Source organism: Neoarius graeffei, chromosome 9, assembly GCF_027579695.1.
Source record: "Neoarius graeffei isolate fNeoGra1 chromosome 9, fNeoGra1.pri, whole genome shotgun sequence".
Classification (NCBI taxonomy): domain Eukaryota; kingdom Metazoa; phylum Chordata; class Actinopteri; order Siluriformes; family Ariidae; genus Neoarius; species Neoarius graeffei.
The window spans coordinates 21042953-21069044 of record NC_083577.1 but is presented as its reverse complement, the minus strand read 5'-3'; the positions used below and the strand labels follow the sequence as shown (position 1 = coordinate 21069044).

The 26092-nt window shown below is 41.3% G+C and overlaps 1 protein-coding gene across 1 annotated transcript in view; it reads left to right on the top strand.

Moving 5' to 3' along the window:
* Positions 1-26092, top strand: part of LOC132892116 (dynein axonemal heavy chain 7-like) — a 184258-nt gene that overhangs the window by 67594 nt on the left and 90572 nt on the right. The window contains exons 14-27 of the mRNA XM_060930515.1: positions 1067-1145; positions 1238-1459; positions 2541-2687; positions 2949-3269; positions 4516-4883; positions 5246-5432; positions 6054-6247; positions 8256-8454; positions 10469-10609; positions 10814-11026; positions 11199-11308; positions 12573-12741; positions 15896-15998; positions 25636-25763. Coding sequence (XP_060786498.1) covers positions 1067-1145; positions 1238-1459; positions 2541-2687; positions 2949-3269; positions 4516-4883; positions 5246-5432; positions 6054-6247; positions 8256-8454; positions 10469-10609; positions 10814-11026; positions 11199-11308; positions 12573-12741; positions 15896-15998; positions 25636-25763 — 2581 coding nt within the window. The remainder of the gene's footprint in view (positions 1-1066; positions 1146-1237; positions 1460-2540; positions 2688-2948; positions 3270-4515; positions 4884-5245; positions 5433-6053; positions 6248-8255; positions 8455-10468; positions 10610-10813; positions 11027-11198; positions 11309-12572; positions 12742-15895; positions 15999-25635; positions 25764-26092) is intronic.

Genomic DNA, 26092 nt, shown 5'->3' with positions numbered 1-26092 from the left:
AGAAGGTCCTGGGTTCGAGCCCCGGGGCCGGCGAGGGCCTTTCTGTGTGGAGTTTGCATGTTCTCCCCGTGTCCGTGTGGGTTTCCTCCGGGTGCTCCGGTTTCCCCCACAGTCCAAAGACATGCAGGTTAGGTTAACTGGTGACTCTAAATTGACCGTAGGTGTGAATATGAGTGTGAATGGTTGTCTGTGTCTATGTGTCAGCCCTGTGATGACCTGGCGACTTGTCCAGGGTGTACCCCGCCTTTCGCCCGTAGTTAGCTGGGATAGGCTCCAGCTTGCCTGCGACCCTGTAGAAGGATAAAGCGGCTAGAGATAATGAGATGAGAATGAATATTATTAAAGATTTTTATTGGGATGGAAGAGGGTCACAATAATTTCCACTTTCAACCTTTACCCTGGTCTTGAACTTTTTTGAATTTTTAGTAGCTAGAAGGGGGCATACTACCATGGCAATGTGCGGTGCTGCTTAGCTGGAGAAAGAAAGAAAGAAAGAAAGAAAGAAAGAAAGAAAGAAAGAAAGAAAGAAAGAAAGAAAGAAAAGCAGATGTTTCCTTTTGTTCTGGTCAGCAATGCTATGGTCTACTGTTTATTTGTTAGCTGTATTATATGATAAAGTCATGATCATGCAAGCACTCTCAGTAGAAGTAGCAGTGTAATATGTTTACAGGAGTAAACCAAAGTGTTTTCAGTGCATTCACATCTCCTTTGCTGAGAAATGGAGATTACTGTATAATTTAGAGAGGGAGTTGGAGCCGGATGCAAAAGGGGTGAGAACCACTAGATGGTAGGCAGTATATAGAATACACAGAAATGCAGTTTAATCTATATTCTGTAACAGTCACTGGTGAAATAATGGTCTGATCACACCATGATGAACAGTGAAATATTAACCACCCTATTCTGGATGCACAATTTCTCAAGACAAATTTCTTATAAATCTCAATGTTGTGTTTCAAAGCTCCTCATCTCTCTCTATATGTGTGTGTGTGTGTGTGTGTGTGTGTGTGTGTGTGTGTGTGTGTGTGTGTGTGTGTGTGTGTGTGTGTGTGTCCAATATCTACAGATTATCTGATGAATTTGAGATAATTTCAGAAAAAGCCCAGACCACTCCTTCAAACACACAAGAACTCATGGATCTTAAGGTGATCCAGTACATCCACATATAACTGCCAGCTCTGTTTTTCACTGAACTCTAGTTCTGACTTCCTGTTTGACCATTTTCCCTTTGTTATAGGACTACATAAGGAAGGTTGAAACTGAAGAGATGTCCAAACTGGAGCTCCAGCTCAAGGAGTCCATGAAGCGTCTCTGTTTCTTGGCTAGTTATAGGTTTTCTACAACAGACATAGAACTGAACATGAAGACATTCCAGTGGCACATGTCCATGCCTTCCATCTTTGACACTCACAAAGAAATTTTTCATGAGAAGACTGCAAAATTCCAGGAGCTCCTTAAGGTTAAAAAAAAAAAAAAACCCACACACACGCCAAAGATAAATTACTCCAAAGAGTAACCCAAATATTATTCCCTCAGTAACTGTGATTTCTCAAACACAACACAGCAGACAACATCATGTATCCATTCTAGAACTGGATAGAACTCGACGCCAATGGCGTCGATGGGGATGCCTCTGCCTGGTAGACTACACGCCTTAAGTTGTGATTTGGGGATGGACATTTGACCTCACAATAACCTTGACCTGTGACCTTTTAACCTCAAAATCTAATCAGTTCATGTTTTTCCCAAAGCGCACAAATGGTGAAAGTTTGGCGAAATTCCTTTCATTTGCCTTGGAGATATTGTGTTCACAAGGTTTGCAGACAGACATTTGACCTCACAGTGACCTTGACCCTAGACCTTTTGATCTCAAAATCTAAGCATTTCATCTTTGCCCCAAAGTGCACAAATGGTGAAAGTTTGGTGAAATTCCTTTCATTAGTCTTTGAGATATGGTGTTCACAAAGTTTGGGGATGGACATTTGACCTCACAGTAATCTTGACCTGTGACCTTTTAACCTCAAAATCTAATCAGTTCATGTTTGTCCCCAAGTGCACAAATGGTGAAAGTTTGGTGAAATTCCTTTCATTTGCCTTGGAGATATTGTGTTCACAAGATTTTCGGACAGACATTTGACCTCACAGTGACCTTGACCTTAGACCTTTTAACCTCAAAATCTAATCAGTTCATGTTTGTCCCAAAGCGCACAAATGGTGAAAGTTTGGTGAAATTCCTTTCATTAGCTTTTGAGATATCGCATTCACAAGGTTTTGGGACGCACGGACAGACGGACAACCTGAAAACATAATGCCTCCTGCACCTTAAGGTGGCGGAGGCATAAAAAAAAAACAAGACAGCAAAGAAGCTAAAGTAAAACCTTCAAGTACATCTTGCATTAGCAAATCAAACGAATTAAAAGTCCTCATACTGTAAGCTAATAACAAACTGTAATGAGACGTAAAAAAATTTACAACAGTCACAACAAGGAGATGTCTTCTAATAACTGTAAGATATGAATGCCTTGGTTTATTTCTCACAGTCGCAGTGCAAGAAGTTTGTGGAAGAACTGGAAAGCTATGCAGAGCAGGTAGAAGAGTTTGTCTTATTTGAAGACTTATCTGAACTCAGCAAGTATCTGAAAAAGGCTCAGGCACTCAATTCCAAGTTGGAGACTGCCATGGAGAAAGTAAGTCAGTTAAAACCTAAGTCATTTATTTACTTTAGTGAATGATTACGTCTCATCAAAGCAATTTGGTTGTAAACTCACATCGTTTATATGCCTCTCGGTTTCTTAGTCCATATGCGTGGTAATGGAGAATTTCAATTTGTAGATTAACTTTGGCTTTGTTACTGTGTGACATTTTTAAAGAGAAAGGAATCTATAAAAACTGGCCATTTTGATGTCATTCTGTTTCACCTCAGTTTTATTATGATTCTTCTCCCCAAGATCGAGGGCTTCAACTTGGAGGAAGAAGCATTTGGATGGCCCATCACCCAGTACCCTGTACGCAAGAAAGTCCAAGACAAGCTGCTTCCATACCTTCAGCTGTACCGGACAGCTACCGAGTTTCAGACTGAGCAGCATCATTGGCTTCACGGCCCCCTCATGTCCATTGACCCTCGCAAGGTGGAGGAGAATGTCAGCAAATACTGGCGCTCACTCTACCACCTGGAGAAAGAATTTCAGGACTTACCCAGCGCTCTTAACCTCATTGCCCAAGTCAAGGTTGAGGTGGAGAATTTCAGGCAGCACATCCCCTTAGTGCAGGTACTTATGGATCAGCTGTTACACAGAGACCTAAAAATGTCTATGCATGGGTTTAATGTAGTGTTGTAGTCAAGACCACCTAAACCTAGACCAAGTTATGACGAAGATCAGAGTGTATCGAGACTGAGAAAAGACCAAGACTTTGAGGGGTTGAGATCAAGTCAAGACCAAGACCAGACCAGTGTGTGTGAAAGGGGGAGGGGGGAAGGGGTGACAGCCATTAACAGTAATGAAAATTTCAAATACGCAATGAGTCATGTTATTGGTTGCATTTGAAGCAGGAAGTTTTACATACAATCACAGTAACGATGTTAACAAATACATCAGATAATGCACAGGCAGTTTAATGATACCCCTGCAGTTGTGGTCTTGAAATCAAATCCTGAGTCTCTATGTCCGAGACTGAGACAAGACCGAGTAAAAATGTGGTCGATTCCGAGACAAGACCGAGACCTTCAAAAAGTGATCTTGCTACCAGTCTTGAGTCCTACAAGACTAGTTTGATGTACAATTTCCTCCAACTTGATGTAACAGTCCAGGAAAATAATTCATGGCATAGGTTCAAAAGTTTCTGGACATACTGTACCACATTAAAAAAATTCCTATTTTTCCAAAGCTGTGCTGTTTTTTCCTACTCCTAATGTTACTCGGATCATTACACAATTCAAAACCATATTTTCTGAAATGAAAAATCTTCAAATGATTATTTGTTTTATTATTTTTTAAACAATTACTTTGGTAAAAAGCATAAACAGCCAGCTGTTTACTCCCCATTAAATTAATGTTCTCCTTAGTTAGATTTGGTGGCTTGCCAATCTCTATTCAAGCACCTATTTATAACAAAGTCTTAGGGGATTGTTTCTCCAGAAACCTAATAAAAACACACCTAAAAACTGTCCAGAGATTCATTTTATATGGGATTTGACGTGCTTTACTTGTAAATTTAACTCAGTCAGGAGTTCACTGGTGTGCATTTGGACACAATTAATGTAATACTGAATACAATATAATACTTAATACATTACAAATAATGGAATGGAATGGAATTGTCAGTGCCATAGTTGGAATAAAGGCTTGAATGTTGAAACCACACCCATTTTGAGAGGTCTAAGCAGTAGTAATTTGAATCAGTTCTCTATGATTAATCATTTGTCCATCACTTGTGGTATTTCATTAGTTCTGCTTGCTTCTTATAAGCAGCTTCTGTACTCACACTAAAATCCTGTCTACAAAAATACCCCCCCAGGTGATGTGTAATCCAGGCTTGCGAGATCGCCATTGGGATGCCATGTCAGACATGGTAGGTTTCTCCCTGAAGCCTTTGGAAGATGAGGCCTGTGTTTCCCACTTCATTCCTCTGAAACTCGAGGCCCACTTGCGCAACTTCGAGACCATCAGTGAGACAGCCAGCAAGGAGTACTCACTGGAGAAGTCCCTGGAGCGCATGATAGAAGAATGGGCAGACATCGAGTTCAACCTGTTGCCCTACCGTGAGACTGGCACATCCATTCTGTCCTCATTGGACGAGATCCAGATGCTGCTGGACGATCATATAGTAAAGGCACAGATGATGCGCGGCTCACCCTTTATTAAACCCTTCGAGGCTGAGATACAGTAAGTGTTGGAGGCTTTGTAAAGCAAAGTACACACAGAGCAAGCTTACTGACAAAAGCTCTAATGAATTTGGCTAACATCGTTAGCATTCATAGCATTCATGTAAATCCTGAAGCAATGATTCAAAGTGATTGTTTAACTAAAATGATTAAATAATGGATGGAAGAGATCAAAAACCAAGGTCATCATAACTATGATTATTCAGTGTCTTTCAGAAGCATTTGAAAAATATCTGCACTGCAAAACTATATGGTTTTTTTAAATAATCTGAGCCTACAATCAATCGCTCTTTTATATTCCTAGTTAGAAATAAAGCTATGGTTGGTTAGACAGATGGACAAATCTGTGCATTTGTGTTGTAGAGACTGGGAGGGCAAGCTGATCCTGCTGCAGGATATTTTAGATGAATGGCTGACAGTGCAGTCCACGTGGCTCTACCTGGAGCCCATTTTCAGTTCTCCAGACATCAAGGCCCAGATGCCAGAGGAGGGACGCTGCTTCAGTAATGTGGATAAAACCTGGAGAAACATCATGAAGCAAGTCAGCATGGTGAGTCAGTATATACAGTATGTAGCTCTTAGTAAAATGTAGAACTTTATTGCAGCCCTAATGATATGTACCCGATTGATGTAACTGATTCTCAGAAATATGTAAATTATTAATGAATAGTCAGTGTTAAGGGATTATCATCAACACAAGTTACATCTACATTTAATTATAGTACAACTCTTCTGCAGAATTAAAACCATGACTTGGAAGTGATTTTGCTGGCTGATGGCATGCAATACTTTTACAGCTGACTTACTCTCCTTAGAAAGAAAAAAGATTTGTATGATTGCATCGTCTAATCACTACTTGGAGAAAGTAAAAAAAAAAAAGTTAAGATTGAAGCCAAGTGTCCAAATATAAATAAAGAATATCCAAACACTGATTACAACAGTTCAGCCAAATCCTGGCCCATCAAATGAACGAGTGTATACGAATAACTGTGCATTCTCCTATTCTGAGTCATTTACAACCAACATTGCAAATTTCTCAGGATCTTCGATAAAAAATTAATCACCACATCTAGTGCTGCCTAAAAAATACTCACACTCTTCAGAATTGTAGGTACATTTAAAATCAGACATTCATACTGATTCTGAAGCCTTTTTTTTTCTCTTGCTTTAGGACAAGCACGTCCTGGCTGTAGTGACCATCGATAAGATGTTGGAGAACCTTAAACAGAGCAGTGAGTTCCTGGAGCTCATCTTGAAAGGCCTGAACAAATACCTGGAAAAGAAAAGACTCTTCTTCCCTCGCTTCTTCTTTCTGTCTAATGACGAGCTACTGGAGATTCTCTCTGAGACGAAGGACCCAACCAGGTACAGGATCAAGTCAAATTCAGTTTGGTCTGCCATTTTGGGAAAAGAAAAGAAAAAAAAACTCAATGGAAGTTCAGTTTTCTTTTAGATTTTCATTGCAGTGTTTAGAAAGAAACAAAAGCTTAAAGAGTTTGCTGGTTAATTTTGAAACCGTGTGTTGGATTACTTCCAGTATAACTACATGCAGCTTTTAAAAGAGTTAATAAAAACAATCCATTTTTAATTCGACTTGGGAGTAAAATCATTGCATCTTGTTGGAAAATTATAATTAAACCCTGGCAGCAGAGAAATCAACCCATATTGAATTAATTTAGAGATCAGTGTAGATCAGATTTTTCTTGCAGGCTTTAAATTGAGTTTTGGTGCTTCCATTTTTATATATATATATATATATATATATATATATATATATATATATATATATGCTGCTGAACCAACCGAGGACAAAATAAAAACTCTACTTGAAAACAAATCCCCCAAAAATATATATTAAAAAAACAACAAAATATGGAATAAAAGTATTTCATGGTAAGAATCTATCTTTTTTATTTTTCAAAAATTATTACAGCATTTTTCACAAATTGCTCCTGTCATTTCGCCAGTTTGTTCACAGTCTAAGTAGAAATAATTTTGTCGGACGTTTTGCATAAAGTTTTTATTTATCGAATTTGCAAAAAAAAAAATGCTCTGTTTCTCAAAATCTGGTGAATGTGGATATAATAAAACAGTTATTCCACTCAATATTATCATACATGGCTATAATGAAAGATGTACTTTTCCTATACATTTGCTACAAAATCAAACAGCAATGCAGTTCTGCATTAATTCTTAGCAAATGAGACCACCACTTTTTTGTATGCCTGGGTGAAACTTGCCATAGATTGAAATTGTAGAACAAAAGGGAGGATAGTCTGATCATTTTAGTTTGGTTTTAATGATCATGTATTATTCTTATTGTAAATGAATTTGTTCTGGAGACCCTAAGAGAGGAGACTTCACTTCAACAACCATGAAACATGCTGCTAAAGCCAAATAAGTCTTTTTGAAGGCAGTTCATTTGTATTTTGCCTGCAGTCTAGTTAGCAGTTTTGCTGCCATTTAGTTGTAGAATAACTGTAAACCAAACTGTAGGAACTGTAATGATTGAGAACCATTTCATTGGCGATCATAAAATGGAATCGTAATTAGATTATTTAGCCTTGAGTGGTGTTAAATTATAATCTACATTTGTAGCATTGTTTATATATGATTAATGTCTCAGAAACAATGCTACAGTATAATTGGTCTCTTCTTGCAAAGGCAAGGCTGACTTAATTACATCAAGCATTGACTGGGCTAAAACATCAGCAAAATTGCCTTTCAGTTTAATTTACCATTCAAAAGTTTGGACACACTTTCTACTGTAACTCAATGTTTTGTCTTTATTTTTATTAACTAACATACACTGCATGTCTTAAAGTAATGATGATGTTTCTCTTTACTTAGTTGAGCGGTTCATGACATAATATGGATTACTACAGTTGTGAAATAGGGCTATTTATTTTTATTATTTACTATTTGCTGTTTGATCTGTATCAAACAGAATATATAGTTATGACTGGAAGTCCATGAGTCTGCAAGAGACTCTTTAACCCTTTTTTAGTTAACTATATCGCTGTTCTGTAATTTCACTGGGATGCATGTTCAAAAGGCAAAACTACAAATATTTTGATAAGCTTTGCAAACTCATGCCATTAGTTTTATCCTGCTACTTCTAGATAATTAGTGTGCAGTTAACAGTGCATGTGTATTTGTTGAATTGTATTACTGTAGGTTTGTCTGTTGCGCTTGTCTTTTGTGCTGCACCAGAGTGCTGGAGGCTACTATTTCATTACTTTCACAGTATAGATATAGTATATGTGTATGGGATGACAAAAAAAAAAAAACACAAAACACTTAGAGGCTTCCAGAAGTTGAGAAGAAGCTGTATTTTATTTTGCGCTTATAAGTTTCTTTGGCCTCCCAACAGAGTGCAGCCACATCTGAAGAAGTGTTTTGAGGGCATTGCCAGTGTTGTGTTCACTGAAATTCTGGACATCACACACATGAAGAGCAGTGAGGGTGAGATGGTAGAGCTGCTGGACATAATCTCCACTTCTAAAGCCCATGGCCAGGTCGAGAAATGGCTCCTCGAGCTGGAGAGTGGCATGCTCAAGTCCCTACACAAGGTGTGAGGCAATTTCACTTGAGATTGATTCCTGAACCCTGATGTTCAGTCAAAAGAGAGAAAAAACTCCAATTGTATTTTATACCATCCATTATCCGTAACTGCTTATCATGTGCAGGGTCACAGGCAAGCTGGAGCCTATTCCAGCTGAATATGGGCAAGAGGCAGGGTACACCCTGGATACAGTAAGTCACCAGATCATCGCAAGGCTGACACATAGAGACAAACAACCATTCACACTCACATTCACACCTGTGATCAATTTAGAGCCATCAGTTAGCCTAACCTGCATGTCTTTGGACTGTGGGGGAAACCCACGCAGACACAGGGAGAACATGCAAACTCCACACAAAAAGGCCCCCGTCGGCCATTGGGCTTGAACCCAGAACCTTCTTGCTGTGAGGTGACAGTGCTAACCACTACACCACTGTGCTGCCTGTATTTTATACCATGTGCTGTTATTAGTTCCTGTATAATGTATTCTATTAGTTAGTCTCTGGACACTGCATTTTGTTTATTTAGATGTTCGTCTCTTGTATACCATGTTACTGTTAAATTCTCAAATCTGATTGGTCAGAAGGTGTTGATTAATTTTCTATAACAGCAGGTTTAGCAGTAGTTCTGGCCAAAATTAAAAATCATCTTCTTCTTCTGCTTCATCATCATTATCATCTTCTTTTAATAATATAATTATTACTATAGTACTTATATTAATGAGCTGTTGTAATACATTATCATTTCTCTAGAACACAGGGACTCGCATAGCCACTGCTCCACATAAATGGGTTAAAAAAAACATATGATCACTGAAATAGTGAAATATTCTATGAGGAGCTGTTTATTTATCATTTTTGGAGGGAGTCTCCAGTGTTAGGCCTTTGTAACAGTCAGAGATGAAGCTGTTCCTTCAGGTTTTCTGACACAGAAACTGACATGTTTCATCAGATTGAAAAAGGCAGAGGTTACCAGGATTATATCAAATATCATAAATAAGACATTATAAGGGGCGGCACGGTGGTGTAGTGGTTAGTGCTGTCGCCTCACAGCAAGAAGGTCCTGGGTTCGAGCCCCGGGGCTGGCGAGGGCCTTTCTGTGTGGAGTTTGCATGTTCTCCCCGTGTCCGCGTGGGTTTCCTCCGGGTGCTCCGGTTTCCCCCACAGTCCAAAGACATGCAGGTTAGGTTAACTGGTGACTCTAAATTGACCGTGAGTGTGAATGGTTGTCTGTGTCTATGTGTCAGCCCTGTGATGACCTGGCGACTTGTCCAGGGTGTACCCCGCCTTTCGCCCGTAGTCAGCTGGGATAGGCTCCAGCTTGCCTGCGACCCTGTAGAAGGATAAAGCGGCTAGAGATAATGAGATGAGATGAGAAGACATTATAAGCATTAGCACTTCAGAGTATAACATCACAAAATGTTAATTGGTGGTTCTAAAGTGCTTAACTCCCTTTACAGGAGACACTGTAAGCTTAAAGCACACAATTTAAAATGTTTACAAGTAAGTAAATAAAAATAGAACATATTGTTATAATGATTACAGTAGCTCACTATGACATTATGAGAACATCCTTAATAATACATTGTAGCATTAAATTTTCTAAGACGGCATGGTGGTGTAGTGGTCAGCACTGTTGCCTCACAGTAAGAAGGTTCTGGGTTCGAGCTCAGTGGCCGACGGGGGCCCTTCTGTGTGGAGTTTGCATGTTCTCCCCATGTCTGCGTGGGTTTCCTCCGGGTGCTCCGGTTTCCCCCACAGTCCAAAGACATGCAGGTTAGGCTAATTGATGGTTCACCTTAGGTGTGAATGTGAGTGTAAATGGTTGTTTGTCTCTATGTATCAGCCCTGAGATAATCTGGTGACTTGTCCAGGGTGTACCCTGCCTCTCACCTGTAGTCAGCTGGGATAGGCTCCAGCTTGTCTGTGACCCTGCACAGGATAAGGGATAATGGATGGATTAACTTCACTAAATAAGATCCAAAATTTTTTTATATCCAAGTTTTTCATTGTGATTTGCAGGTGATAGCGGAGGCAATTGAGGCGTACCCTCAAGATCTGAGGAACAACTGGGTGCGAGCCTGGCCAGGTCAGACAGTGCTGTGTGTGTCTCAAATGTACTGGACCAAACACATCCACGAAGCCTTAGCAACGGGACCAGAGGTCTGTACTACACCATTATCATCAGTTATCATTGTTTTCCATCTTTCTATCTCCTGACTTACTGGAGACTCTTAAAAAGAGCTGGGAATGATTATAGGATGATGAAATAAACTAACTATAACTGATGGAAATGCTTTAGTATATGTGTTAAAAGTATTGTGTCTTTAAAATTCAGTCTGAAATTTCTGCTCTTTTCTCTCTTAGGCTCTGGAAGCTTATTTGCAACAGAACAACACACAGATTGAGGATATAGTAGCTCTGGTGCGTGGGAAGCTGTCCAAGCAGAACCGAGTGACTCTGGGAGCGCTGGTGGTGTTGGACGTGCATGCTCGCGATGTCTTGGCCTCACTTGTACACAAGGGCGTGAATGATGAGAATGATTTTGAGTGGCTCAGCCAGCTTCGTTATTACTGGATTGTAAGTGTGTGTGTGTGTGTGTGGGGTGGGTGGGGGGAATAACAACACAATAACAGCATTCATTATATCATCTAGGCCTATATCTCTCCCCATAATGTGATAGGAGTGTGGTATATCTGTGAAAAGCTCTCTCTTCATTTCATCTTTTCAACATTTCCCTTTACTTTTGCAGGAGGACCAACTTCAGACCAAAATGATTAATGCAGGCCTGGCTTATGGCTACGAGTATCTGGGTAACACGCCACGTCTGGTCATCACCCCTCTCACCGATCGCTGCTACAGGTCAGAACAACTTTATGTTCAACTCTACTCATACAGTGCAGTCAGTCGTCCATCATGTACAGTATCTCTGCGAAGACATTTCATCATAATCATACTAAGGTTTATAGTCAGTGTATTGCTTTTGCTTGCAACTTGTAACTTGCAACCATTGAAAATATGAGATTTAAAATTCTTTAAGCAAGCTATATTATCTGTTATACTGGTTAGTTTACTACGAAGTAACCAAAGAGGTGAAAGCAGTCAAATATTTTCAGAAAAAGAGATTCAAAATGATTTCTAAATCGGTAATTTTTTTCAAAAAAAATGGTCACGTTACTTAGTTTTTAATAATCTCTGCAGTCGCTGTATACTCTAGTTACAGTTCTAGTTTAGCATTAGTCATGTTTGTAGAGAAAAAAAATAGAGATGGATAATACCTTTAAAAATTGGGTCTTTAGAACTAAATTTGTACCCTAATGGACGGCTGTGTCTGTTCAGTTTGCCTCTTTATAGCTCCAGATCTCATTTGCAGCACCAACACATTACCTGCTTTAATATTAATATGTTTCTGTCTGGATAAAGAGCCATTTTGAGATATAGACCTTCTCAGTTTTGGTATTCCAGCTAGCAACACATTAATGGTTACTTCAAATATATGTTATGAAAAATTCTGGATTATTTAGAAAGTGTTATTTTTGAACAGTGGCCAAAGACAGAAAGAGTAAAGATGTGTTATTCTATAAAATCAGTAGAGTTTGGTTTTATAAGGCTCTATCTGTCTGTGTCTTAGTCTCATTACATAACTAAAGACTAAAAGTTGCAATAAACTCAGCAGTGAAATATATTTGGAGATAATTAAGATTCAATTATGATCATATAGCCTACAGTATGCTTTTCAATAAGTTTTATTTTCCTGATTGCATTTGCAAGATTTAAAACAGAAGAGGCGAGATTTCACTTTTTAAAATCAATTTGTTATAGTTGCTAAAAGATGTTCCTTAAAATTGCATTGTATATCATTTACATTAGAACATAAAATACATGTTTCTGTCTTGACCTTTAGTCCTGGTTATGGGACTCATTTAGTGTCCTATTAATGTAACTTAAATAGAGCATGGATATCGACTGTCAAGGCCGTCTTTGTTTTTATACTTGATGATTAGCTGGCAGACAGAATCTTATAAAACCAGGTATATCTGTGAGTTTGGAGCTAAACAGTTAAACCAATAAACCAAATTGGCAGTTGTAATTCTGCAGTCATGATATAGTATGTCTTTGCCCCTAGAACCCTTTTTGGCGCACTGAACTTGCATTTAGGAGGAGCTCCTGAAGGCCCAGCAGGTACAGGGAAGACCGAGACGACTAAAGATTTGGCCAAAGCTGTGGCTAAGCAGTGTGTCGTCTTCAACTGCTCCGATGGCCTTGATTACATTGCCCTGGGAAAGTTCTTTAAGGTCAGTGACATTTCCCGAGGTCCAAGTTATAGACTAATTATATTTGTATTGAGTTAGGGTCCCCCCCCCCCCCCCCCCACACACACACACACACACTTTCACACATGGTGTTGTGATGACAGAAGTTAAGATTTATCTGACCATTTGATTAAAAAAAACATGCAAACAGTAGCTTATACAGCATTAAACTTCTTGTTCCTGACAGAATGCTTACATTTAAAGAAGCTATTTGAAAAAAAAAAAATCCAGAAAATATTTAGCTAGAAAAGAACATTTCTAGTTTCCATGGGAACAGAGACTTTTGCAATCCTGGCTCGTTTGATGATGAAGCTAGAGATGTAAAAACATCAGCAAGAGTAACAGTCATTATGGCTCATAGGCAGGGTTTTATTCTGAGGGCACCTGTAAGACTCGGAGGTTTACCCAGAACCTTTATGTAGTGGGTATGAATTAAAAGGTGCACTCAGACATTCAATGATATAAACCTCATCTTGTGCCTTTTTCTTGCTCATACGCAAAATTGGGACTTTGTCAGCCTATTTATAGTGAATTGGCACATATATTTAAGCAGTAGGTATAAAATGTAGCCCACATCTTGTTGAATAGCTGCTTCTCATACTCCAAAGTAGGTTCGCATAAAACAAGAGAGACAGGGAAAGGTGCATGATCAGGTGGTTGTATTTTCCTGCTTTGAAATTATTTAAAATGAAGCATGATGCAGCTGAACTATGCATCAACATACAGAATCGTAGATCGGAGTGATGCCTCAGTGCCTTATACATGATATTGATTATTCCCTGCTCATGATTTACCATTTAAATCAATTGTGATAAATGATGTAATCATCCAGAATTGTAAAAAAAAAAAAAAAAGACAGGGAAATGAACAATTTCACCATTTCTGGTTGAAAAATTTTCATGCTTGCTGCTGCCAGCAAGCAGTTCCTGTCTGCAGAGCTAGCAATATCATTACACCCTCCCCTACTGTCCTCAAATGAGTCAAAAAAGAAAGAATATTTACAACATACAAGTGAATACAACAGGGAACTTTGCACCCTACTACAGTAAAAGTTATTCTCACTGATCTGAAATACATGTGAATAAACAAAGATACGTGAAGCATTAAAAATAAATAAATAAATAAATAACTTGGGATAAGATTTTGTTTTCATCTTTCATCTTCATTTTTTAACAGTTTCCCTTCAAAGTCATGAGACACAATTCCATTTTAAAATCATTATACTTTAGATTTTGAGGACTTGCGTTCCTTCATGCAGTTTTGAACATATGGACAGTCGAAAGTCGCACTTGGAAGACGGCTCTGGACTCTTACAGTAATGCTTTTATGGCTGAGGACTGCAGTTGTCATGAACAGTTTTGCACTCAAGTCTCCATCAATGAACGGCTGATAACATCAACAAAACAAACTTTATGCTAAAACTATAATGATTTTCCTGTTTTCACAGTTATACTTTGTGACTCTATAGGACACAGTTATAGAAGTGAGTTATTTATAATCACGCTATATGTTATCACCCAGATGAGGATGGGTTCCCTTTTGAGTCCAGTTCCTCTTGAGGTTTCTTCTTCGTGTCGTCTGAGGGAGATTTTCCTCACCACCATTGCCACAGGCTTGCTCATCAGGGATAAATTAGCAATAAAATTAGCTCACATTTAAAGTCTTTAATTTTCTGTAAAGCTGCATTGTGACAATGTCTATTAAAAGCACTGTACAAATAAACTTGACTTGACTTTTTAAGTTTTATATGATTTATAGATGTGTAACAATTCACCCATTCATGATTCAATTCGATTCATGATAATGGGTTCATGATTTTTTTTAAATGAAAAAAAAATTACCAACAAATACAACATTTATTTTCCCATTCTTTATCAATGTAAATATTCCTTTTGTTAAAAAAAAGAAAAAAAACCTTTTGTTTCATTTTCTTAACAACATTTACCCACATTTCTGAAGGCTGGAGTAAAATGTAATACTCTATTAACTAAAATGTTCCTTTAATTAAAAATGAAAAAAGTGAATAACAAATAGGCCTTTTCTGAATCAACTTTTATATATAAATATTTGTACTACCTTTATTTGCTTCTCTTTTCTTTAGCTTTCAGCAGTCTGTTAAAAGAGAGCTCTGATTTCTTGTTAAATCTATTTGTACAATCAATCAGACAACAGCTCTAACATCTTAGATTTGTTTTTTGTGTTTTCGCTGCATTAGAGCGGTGTTAATTCCACCTACAGTGAAGTCACAGATATTCATGCTGTTGTACATTATTCCACCCAGTGCTGTCTAAACAATAGTTACAATTAGAAAAATCTAAAAGATTACACAGCCTAATAATAATCACAATTCATTTTTTTATTTCATTGATTCGAATTGTCATAAATTTGTATCATAGTTTATCGTCACATGATATATATTACATGCCTCATGATCTACTCAACTGCATACTTCATTTAACTTCAAGAGAAACACAGTATGCAGCTCCCATTATTTCTGTACTGAAAGACATTAAAGGTGTCATTGCATCGTTTTTTCATTAATTGTGCGGTGGTCTCTAGTATGAATGAATGCCCTGTGAGCCGGTTTTGGTGAAAAAAAAAATGCTGTGGTGCTCCTGTTTCAGGATGTTCTAGTTTGGTGGAGGAGTGGGTGGGGAGAGAATGACAGGATTTCAGCTCTTACTCATGAATATTCATGACATGTAAACATATCACTTCTGATTGGCTAACAGCACTGTGACGCTCCCTCCAGTGGGTTATAGGCGAGGCCATGACTACTAATTTTCGAAGTGACGTAAGTTTGTAGGGCTTTTTCTGATTCGCTCATTTTTCCATCTATTTTCTTTCATAGGCTAATACAGGGAATGGGGGTAGAAGAACATTTTCACGTGCAGCATGCATATGCAACTCGGAGTGACCTATGGTATTTCAAAAAGAGCAAGTATTAAATGGTTTGTCGTGGAATGACACCTTTAAGACTTTCTTGTGTTGAATGCTTGTTGGAACGGAGAGGACCAAAAGAATAAAGCAATAAAGACATCAGACATTGAGGTTTTATAGATCAGAAAGTACAGAACAGCTTTGAGTCATTTCGGTTGTTTGTTGTTTTAAATTGATTTTTATCTGCTTCTTGTAGGGCTTGCTATCCTGCGGCGCATGGGCATGCTTTGACGAGTTCAACCGTATTGACCTAGAGGTGCTGTCTGTGGTGGCGCAACAAATTCTCACCATTCAGAGAGGTGTGTGTGTGTGTGTGTGTGTAGAGGGGTATCTATAGTATATATGATCACACATGCGCAATCCAGATAGGGTCAATAAATGCAACACTAATCAAATTATATAATTTTATATTATATGGACATGAGTGTTTTACTGGGAAATACACCACTTTTATTTTTCATATGAGCTCCATCCGGAACACAGAGAACCAAAACCGTGACATAAATCTCTATATGTCACTCGTGAGGAAATCAATGAATTGTTTTTATAAATTTGGGTACTTTTTATTTGTGAATGTGTCTATATAATAAAAAGAAAATCACATGTTGGCTTGAAGATATGAAGTTTATCTTCTCATGTTGAAAAACTCGCATTTTTCATATGAAATACATCACGGACCTGAGTGACATATTTAAATAATATTGGCTGACGTTGAGTGGTATATCAGATATATTCCATTCAGCGAGCATGATATTGAATGAGTCAATAGACAAGTGAATGGAATAGATCTGATATAACCACAAAAAAGCCAGCCAATGTTATTATTATTATACATACACAGTCTCTTTTCCAGTTTTTCGATGTCCATTGGTACTGTATGTTTTTGTCTTGTAAATAATTAAGTTTTGGTAGCCTTTCGGGTGTTCAGCGCATCTTTTTCTTTCCTGGCAAACAAAGAAATGCTTCTGCGCATGTGCAGCAGAAAATTCTCTCATTGATTATTCGCATCAGCTCCAACGTGCGATGTCATGTTGTCTTGACAACCATGCAATGTCGTACAGTGGTGCTTGAAAGTTTGTGAACCCTTTAGAATTTTCTATATTTCTGCATAAATATGACCTAAAACATCAACAGATTTTCACTCAAGTCCTAAAAGTAGATACAGAGAACCCAGTTAAACAAATGAGACAAAAATATTGTACTTGATCATTTATTTAGTGAGGAAAATGATTCAATATTACATATTTGTGAGTGGCAAAAGTATGTGAACCTTTGCTTTCAGTTTCTGGTGTGACCCCCTTGTGCAGCAATAACTGCAACTAAACATTTGCGGTAACTGTTGATGAGTCCTCCACAGCAGCTTGGAAGAATTTTAGCCCATTCCTCCATACAGAACAGCTTCAACTCTGGGATGTTGTTGGGTTTCCTCACATGAACTGCTCACTTCAGGTCCTTCCACAACATTTCGATTGGATTAAGGTCAGGACTTTGACTTGGCCATTCCAAAACATTAACTTTATTCTTCTTTAACCATTCTTTGGTAGAACGACTTGTGTGCTTAGGGTCGTTGTCTTGCTGCATGACCCACCTTCTCTTGAGATTCAGTTAATGGACAGATGTCCTGACATTTTCCTTTAGAATTCGCTGGTAGAATTCAGAATTCATTGTTCCATCAATGATGGCAAGCCATCCTGGCCCAGATGCAGCAAAACAGGCCCAAACCATGATACTACCACCACCATGTTTCATGGATGGGATACGGTTCTTATGCTGGAATGCAGTGTTTTCCTTTCTCTAAACATAATGCTTCTCATTTAAACCAAAAAAATCTATTTTGGTCTCATCTGTCCACAAAGCATTTTTCCAATAGCCTTCTGGCTTGTCCGTGTGATTGTTAGCAAACTGCAGACAAGCAGCAATGTTCTTTTTGGAGAGCAGTGGCTTTCTCCTTGCAGCCCTGCCATGCACACCATTGTTGTTCAGTGTTCTCCTGATGGTGGACTCATGAACATTAACATTATCTAATGTGAGAGAGGCCTTCAGTTGCTTAGAAGTTACCCTGGGGTCCTTTGTTACCTTGCGCACTATTGCACACCTTGCTTTTGGAGTGATCTTTGTTGGTCGACCACTCCTGGGGAGGGTAACAATGGTCTTGAATTTCCTCCATTTGTACACAATCTGTCTGACTGTGGATTGGTGGAGTCCAAACTCTTTAGAGATGGTTTAGTAACCTTTTCCAGCCTGATTAGCATCAACAACGCTTTTTCTGAGGTCCTCAGAAATCTCCTTTGTTCGTGCCATGATACACTTCCACAAACATGTGTTGTGAAGATCAGACTTTGATAGATCCCTGTTCTTTAAATAAAACAGGGTGCCCACTCACACCTGATTGTCTTCCCATTGATTGAAAACACCTGACTCTAATTTCACCTTCAAATTAACTGCTAATCCTGGAGATTCACATAATTTTGCCACTCACAGATATGTAATATTGGATCATTTTCCTCAATAAATAAATGACCAAGTATAATATTTTTGTCTCATTTGTTTAACTGGGTTCTCTTTATCTACTTTTAGGACTTGTGTGAAAATCTGATGATGTTTTAGGTCATGTTTATGCAGAAATATAGAAAATTCTAAAGGGTTCACAAACTTTCAAACACCACTGTAAATCATATTCAATGCTCATTCTCCATTGGGGAGAGTGATGTAATACATGTAGGATAAATGATATGCTCACAATATTGCATGCTATCAAACCAAATAAATAAAACCTGCTAGAAGGGAATAGAATACATGTTTTTATTCCATTGAAAAAGTGTCCCATATGTATATTTCCCGATATTTCCCTGCCAGTGTTTTCCCATTAACTAGATGTGCATTGTCAAAATGGTGAACTGGTTCAAAATTTATTTATTTTTTTTGTGGATGTGTCGATATAATAAAGAACATTACACAGTGGTACGAAGATATGAAGTTTATCTTCTCATGTTGAAAGTATTTTCACTCGTTTGCTTCACTCACTTGTGGATATATTCACCACTCGAAGATAAACTTCACATTTTCATGCAACCATATCCTCATTATGAAAATGTTAAACTTCTTGGGGACCATCTGTGATGCTTTGTGCTGATCTGTGCACTCACTGGAAGTCACAATTAGACGTAACTGAAGAAAAGAGATTGTAACAGTTCCTGATGTGGGTGAAGCATGGCAGGCGAGAGTTGATGTTCACATACACGCTCGTTATTTTCCTTTATTTTGGCTTTTCAGCTTGCTGCATTCATTCATTCATTCATTCAGTCACACACATGCGTTGGGGTCAGGGAGCTCCTCTTCTCTGCTCTCCCCCTCCTTTTATGCTCGATCCCTGTGACAAACAAAAACACACCCACACACATTAATGGACACCAGGTGTAATGACTTAGCCACTTACCTTCCCCGACCCTGCCCTCCATTCACAAACTGCTGCTTGGCCACACCCCCGTTGCCACATACCCCCACCGCCCGGCTCAGGCCGGGGAGCCATCCGGCCTGAAGCAGACTCCCCCCTCCGACGAGACAGGAAGTCTGCCACCACCATCTGTGCCCCTGGCCTGTGGACCACCTTGAACTTAAATGGCTGGAGGGCGAGATACCAACGGGTAATCTGTGCATTGGCATCCTTCATGGAGTGGAGCCACTGGAGGAGCACGTGGTCTGAACAGAGAGTGAAAGGGCACCCCAGCAGGTAGTATCGGAGGGTGAGGACCACCCACTTGATGGCAAGGCACTCTTTTTCGATGGTGCTGTACTTGCTTTCACGCATCAAGAGTTTACGGCTGATGTACAGCATGGGGCGCTCCTCGCTCTCCACTTTCTGGGACAAAACGGCCCCCAGCCCTCTGTCTGATGTGTCAGTCTATAAAATAAAGGGGAGAGAGAAGTCAGGGGAGTGCAAAAGTGCCCCCCCCACACACACACACACAGTGCAGCCCCCTTTTTAGTGAAATCGGTTAGCGGGCTGGTGATATCCGAATAATTAGGTATAAACCTACGATAATAGCCAGCCAGCCCCAGGAACTGTCTCACCCCCTTTTTGGTCTTGGGCCTCGGGCAGGCCGCAATCACTGTCGTCCTGTTAATTTGGGGACACCTGCCCATGACCCAAGTGGAACCCCAGATACCGTACTTCCACCCGCCCAATTGCACACTTTTTCAGGTTAGCTGTGAGGCCCGCACACCTCAGTGACTTTAGAATGGCCCTCAGATGTTCTAGGTGCCACGGCCAATCATGGCTGTAGATTATTGTATCATCGAGATATGTGGCCGTGTAGGCAGCGTGAGGGCAGAGGACCCTGTCCATGAGCCGCTGGAACGTAGCAGGCGCCCCAAATAACCCAAAAGGGAGCATGACAAATTGGTGTAATCCAAACGGTGTGAAAAAGGCCGTTTTCTCTCGGGATAGAGGAGTCAAGGGGATCTGCCAATATCCCTTTGTTATATCCAGTGTCGAATAAAAGCGAGCCGTGCCTAACCGATCGAGCAACTCATCAATGTTAGGCATTGGGTATGCGTCAAATTTAGACACTGCATTGACCTTTCTATAGTCCACACTAGGGCTGAACGATCTATTGTTTTCGACTGAAAATCGCGATCTCAGACAACACGATTTTGGGATTGTCAAAGCCGCGTTTTTTCTCAGTGCTCCTAAACTGACCCATGTTTTGTTTCGTCAATAAATTGTCCTCAGTTTTTACACTACAGACAAAAAATTACATCTGTGTGTTCAGGAGACCCTTGTGGCACTCAATGTGAAAGAATTTTGTGAATATCTCCTTCCGTTTTTGTGTAAATCCCTGTTGTTTGGGGGGAGCACTCTGAGGAAAAACTGCCCTTTCTGTGTCTCTGCTCTGAGTGCGCGGGTGGGGGAGGGGCTGCTCGCTCGCGCGCTCTCTCTCTCTCTCTCTCTCTCTCTCTCTCTCTCTCACTCTCACACACACACACACACACACAGGAGGGAGGGGCTGCTCCCTCTCAGAGAGACACAGGCTTGTAGCCTCAGGGCAAATCATACATTCACACAGTACAGTGCAGCTCCTGCAACTGTGACTGCTGCGCGCACTGCATCACTCTCACAATTTCCCACAGGGGAATTGTTGGCTCTAGTTATAATTTATAATGCTTATGTACATTCTTTTACAAAAGTGCAATATTTTGATGCTGCTGAGCCATTGATCAACCTTTTTTTATGTCTGATATGTTGTAGATGCGAAAAGTAAAAGAAGCAAAAGTTTACTTAAGAAAGATGGCTCTCTTTTTATTTTTATTTTAAGTTATTATAACTTGTTCCTCAGGCACTCAATGTTAATAAACAGGCCTACATTTGAAATCTGTTGACCTCAGTTTTCATTCTTGCATTAGCTTTATGGAATTCATTGTATTAATTAATTTGCACTGAAACTCGATTTAAAGAAAAAAAAGCGTGGTTGAAATTGAAATATCTGCCAGAAAAATCGCAATTCAATTTTTTCTTAAAATCGTTCAGCCCTAGTCCATACAGAACCAAACCGACCTGTCGGTCTTAGGAACCAGGACCACTGGGCTGCTCCAGTCACTGTGGGACTCCTCGATTATGCCCATCTCGAGCATGGCCTTGAGTTCATCCTGGACCACTTTTTTTTTTGTGTTTGGGTAGGCAGTAAGGGTGGCTATGCACTACCACCCCTGGGGGCGTCTCAATGTGGTGTTCTCTGAGGTGGGTGCAGCCGGGTAGGGGTGAGAACACGTCGGACAATTCCTCCTGCAACTGGGCTACCTCTGTGAGTTGGGGCGATGAGAGGTGGTCTCCACAGGGGACTGGACTGTTTTGAGATGTTACCTTTTTTACCTCTGGCCCCAGCGCCACCTTCTCTGGAACTACCGACGCCAACGGCACGGGGACCCCCTCATTCCAGCGTTTTAAAAGGTTGAGGTGGTAGATTTGCAATGCCCCACCCCATCTGCTTGCCTCACCTCATAGTTGACGTCCCCGACTCGCCATGTGACCTCGAAGGGCCCTTGCCACTTGGTGATTTAATTTAGAACTCAACATGGACAATAATACAAGCACTTTGTCTCCCGGTGTGAACTCTCTAAGGTGCATGCCCCTGTCATACAGCTGGCTTTGACGTTCTTGTGCCTGCCACAAATTCTCCAGGGTTAAGTGCGTGAGTGTGTGGAGTTTTGCGCGCAGGTCAAGAACATACTGAATTTCATTCTTGCTAGGCGAAGGTCCCCCCTCCCAATTTTCTCATAGCACATCCAAAATGCCATGCGGCTTACGCCCGTATAATAATTCAAATGGAGAAAACCCCCTGGGGGCTTGCGGGACCTCTCATACTGCAAATAACGGGCTCAAGCCACTTATCCCAATTACGTGCGTCCTCACTTACAAATTTCCGAATTATGTTCTTGAGTGTTTGGTTAAATCGCTCCACTAAGCCATTCGTTTGTGGGTGATAGACACTGGTGTGGATAGACTTAATCCGCAGTAACCCATACAGCTCGTGCAGTGTGCGTGACATAAACGAAGTGCCTTGGTCTGTCAGGATTTCTTTCGGAATTCCGAACCTGGAGATAAAGCGGAAGAGCGCTTCCGCAATACTGCGTGCTGAGAAATTGCGGAGAGGAACTGCTTCCAGATATCGCGTTGCATAGTCCACCAGAACTAAAATAAAGTGATATCCCCATACTGACCGATCTAATGGCCTGACAAGATCCATCCCAATTCTTTCAAAAGGGGTCTCGATTAGAGGGAGAGGACGCAAAGGCGCTTTTGGAGTGGCTGCGGGATTTACTAACTGGCATTCACAGCATGCCGCACACCACCGATGGACATCCCCGCGAATCCCTGGCCAATAGAACCGGGCCATTATTCGGGCTAGTGTTTTATCTTGCCCTAAGTGTCCAGCCATGAGATTAAAGTGAGCCGCATGGAATACGAGTTCCCTGCGGCTCTTTGGGATCAACAATTCAGTTGTCTGTTCTCCAGTTTGAGTGTCCTGTGTCACTCGGTACAACCTATCCTTAATAATAGCAAAATAAGGGAAGGCCGGTGTTACATTTGGCTGGAGAGTTTGACCATCGATTACTCTCACTTGGTCAAACGCATGCTGCAGAGTCTTGTCTCGCGACTGCTCTAATGGGAAATCCCCAAGGGAATCCCTGAGAGAGGGAGGAGGGGCAGGGTGCTCCTCACTCCTCGCATCACTCTGACACGGTGCTGACGTAGACGGCTCTGTGACAGCTTCCCTGGTCAATGCCACACCAGGAGCTTCCCGTGATGTATTTATGCAGGACCCACCTCTCATTATGTGTTCCATCAATTCTTTAAACCCTGTACAATCGGTTCCGAAAATGAACGAGTGGGTGAGACAAGGGTTAACCACTGCCTTAATTCTATGTGTTTGGCCCTGGAATAGAATATGGATGGACACTAGAGGGTAATTGTGAACATCCCCATGCACACATAACACCTTCACTGCTTGTGCTCTCCCAAATGCCTCACCTTGCACCAGGTGTTGGTGAATTGAGGGGCCTTTCTGTGTGGAATTTGCATGTTCTCCCTGTGTCTGCGTGGGTTTCCTCCTGATGCTCTGGTTTCCCCCACAGTCTAAAGACATGTGGTTAGGTTAATATGGGATGGCCTTGGGCTGAGGTGCCCTTCAGCAAGGCACCTAACTCCCAAATGCTCCCCGGGCGCTGTTAGCATGGCTGCCCACTGCTCTGGGTATGTGTGTGTGCTCATTGCTTACGTGTGTGCATGTGTGTGTTCACTGCTTCAGATGGGTTAAATGCAGAGAGAAAATTTCACAAGTGTGTGATGAATAAAGTTGTTCTTTCTTTCTTTCTTTCTTTCTTTCTTTCTTTCTTTCTTTCTTTCTTTCTTTCTTTCTTTCTTTCTTTCTTTCTTTCTTTCTCTCTCTCTCTCTCTCTCTCTCTCTCTCTCTCTCTCTCGTTACAACCGGAATCCACCAATGCATGATATGTATCCCCTTGAACACTTACTGGTATCCGATACGTTCTGGCCCGATCAGGGGCGGTCTCTGGTGCGTCGGGGCTCCAGATCACAGCTCCCACCTCCCTGGCAGAGCTCCGACTCTGGGGATGCTCCGACTCCCTGCCACACCAGCACCACGGCCCAGGCTTTCCCTCTGCACCAGCGTTATGGGAGTCACTCACCTGGGGAGGAGGAGACAACACAGACATGGAAGAGGGAGATGGGAGGACACCATGGGTGTGATGGGCAGGCTGGGGAGGAGCCGGCCGCCGCCTCCATGGTAGGGGAACGGGGAGGGGAGGGGAAAGAGAGACGGGGGCAGAAGAGAGAGTGAGAGGAGAAGCGAGGAGAGACACCTCGTCTGACTGCCATCGGAGCCACCTCCAGATGGTCCTCTGCCAGCTCGATGGCTTGTTCTAGCGACGCCAGGTGATGACACTGGACCCATTCCGCTGTTCCTTCCGGAAGTCGAGAGATGAACTGTTCCAGTGCCACCAGATCGATGATCTTGTCGGTGTTGTGATCTTCTGCCCTCAGCCACCACCGGCAGGCATCCTGGAGTTGCTGGCCGAATGCAAATGGCCGGCCGACCTCCTCCAATGCCAGTGTCCGGAAGTGCTGGCGATGTTGTTCTGGGGAGCGGCCGACCCACTGCAGGATGGCTTTCTTCAGGTCAGCATACACCAGTCGGCTGTCATCAGGGAGCTGCTGCACTGCTAGCTGCGCCTCGCCAGTCAGGAGCGGGAGGAGGCGTGCCGCGCGCTGCTCCACCAGCCACCCACACGCCTCGGCTGCTTGTTCAAAGAGGGTGAGGAACACTTCCTGATCGTCCTGCGGACCCATCTACATGAGGGCGCCGGCTGCGGTGACGGTCGACGCCCCTGCTGATGCGAGCAGATGCCAGAACGCCTGGCAATCTTTCTGCTTGGCCAGGCTTGGCTTCGAAGCGTTGCTCTTGTTCCTTTCAGAGGGTGATCAGCGCTTGATACTGGTTCTGCTGGGCGGTAGTGAGGGTAAGGATGAGCTCTTCGAATGGGGAGGACTCCATGGGGTGGTTCCCTTCTGTGCGTCCCGGGTTTCGGCACCACTGTAACAGTTCCTGATGTGGGTGGAGCACAGAAGCACAGCAGGCGAGAGTTGATGTTCACATACACGCTCTTTATTTTCCCTTATTTCGGCTTTTCAGCTTGCTGCATGTATTCATTCATTCATTCATTCATTCATTCATTCAGTCACACACATGCGTTGGGGTCGGGGAGCTCCTCTTCTCTGCTCTCCCCCTCCTTTTATGCTCGATCCCTGCGACAAACAAAAACACACCTACACACATTAATGGACACCAGGTGTAATGACTTAGCCACTTACCTTCCCCGACCCCGTCCTCCATTCACAAACTGCCGCTTGGCCATGCCCCCGTTGCCACAGAGGTCATTATGTCTTTTATCACATCTCTCAGTGGATCTCAATGATTTAAGCTCCTTCAACCTCTATTAAAAATAAGCTGAATTAAATGACTGCTAATATTGCCTGGCAAGTATGTCATGCTGATTGTTCATTCTTGTTTTAATTCATTATTAATTTAATTATCTTAACCCACATCTTACATGTAGGTTTTGTGTCAAAATGAAATGGCCATTAAGTCATCATAGGGAAACTTTAAAATCATGACATTATACGAGTTCTGAGTTGTACATTTATGTCTCTTGACAGACACTAGAGTCAATAATAATAGATATCACAAAGGGAAAAGATCTGAATCACTTCACTGATAATTCACTGGACAGCTGGAGGAAATGAAGGCTGCATTTCAAAACATATACTAATTGTGCACTCATTCATATAAATAATTTAGCCCCATTAGTATTCTATCTGTTAAAGCACTACAGAAGTTCTAAGAAATCCATGTTGCATTGTAGGAATCGCAGATCATGCCGAGATGCTGATGTTTGAGGGTACGGAGTTAAGGCTCAACCCATCCTGTGCTGTCTTCATCACTATGAACCCGGGATACGCTGGTCGCTCTGAACTGCCTGATAACCTGAAGGTACCTCATGCATATCAAGGACACTGACTGAGAAAACTCCATCTGGGGCTAATGCAGTACAAACATGTTACACAAGTGTGTTACACAAGTGTGTTACACAAGCCAATCACATCCATTAAGAGCTATTTTTAGATATGAAACATCCCAGACCTGGTTTTTGCCTCAATCATTCACATTTCGAAGGCTGATGATTCTGGAGTTAAAGGCGTGGTGATATCATGGGTATTCAGAGACATCTGCAGGGATGGGGACAAAATCCAACTCATGTGGCACACTGTACAGTTGGTGGTCGCTCAAATAATTTTCCTGCCAGAGTTCCTTTGTGTGAA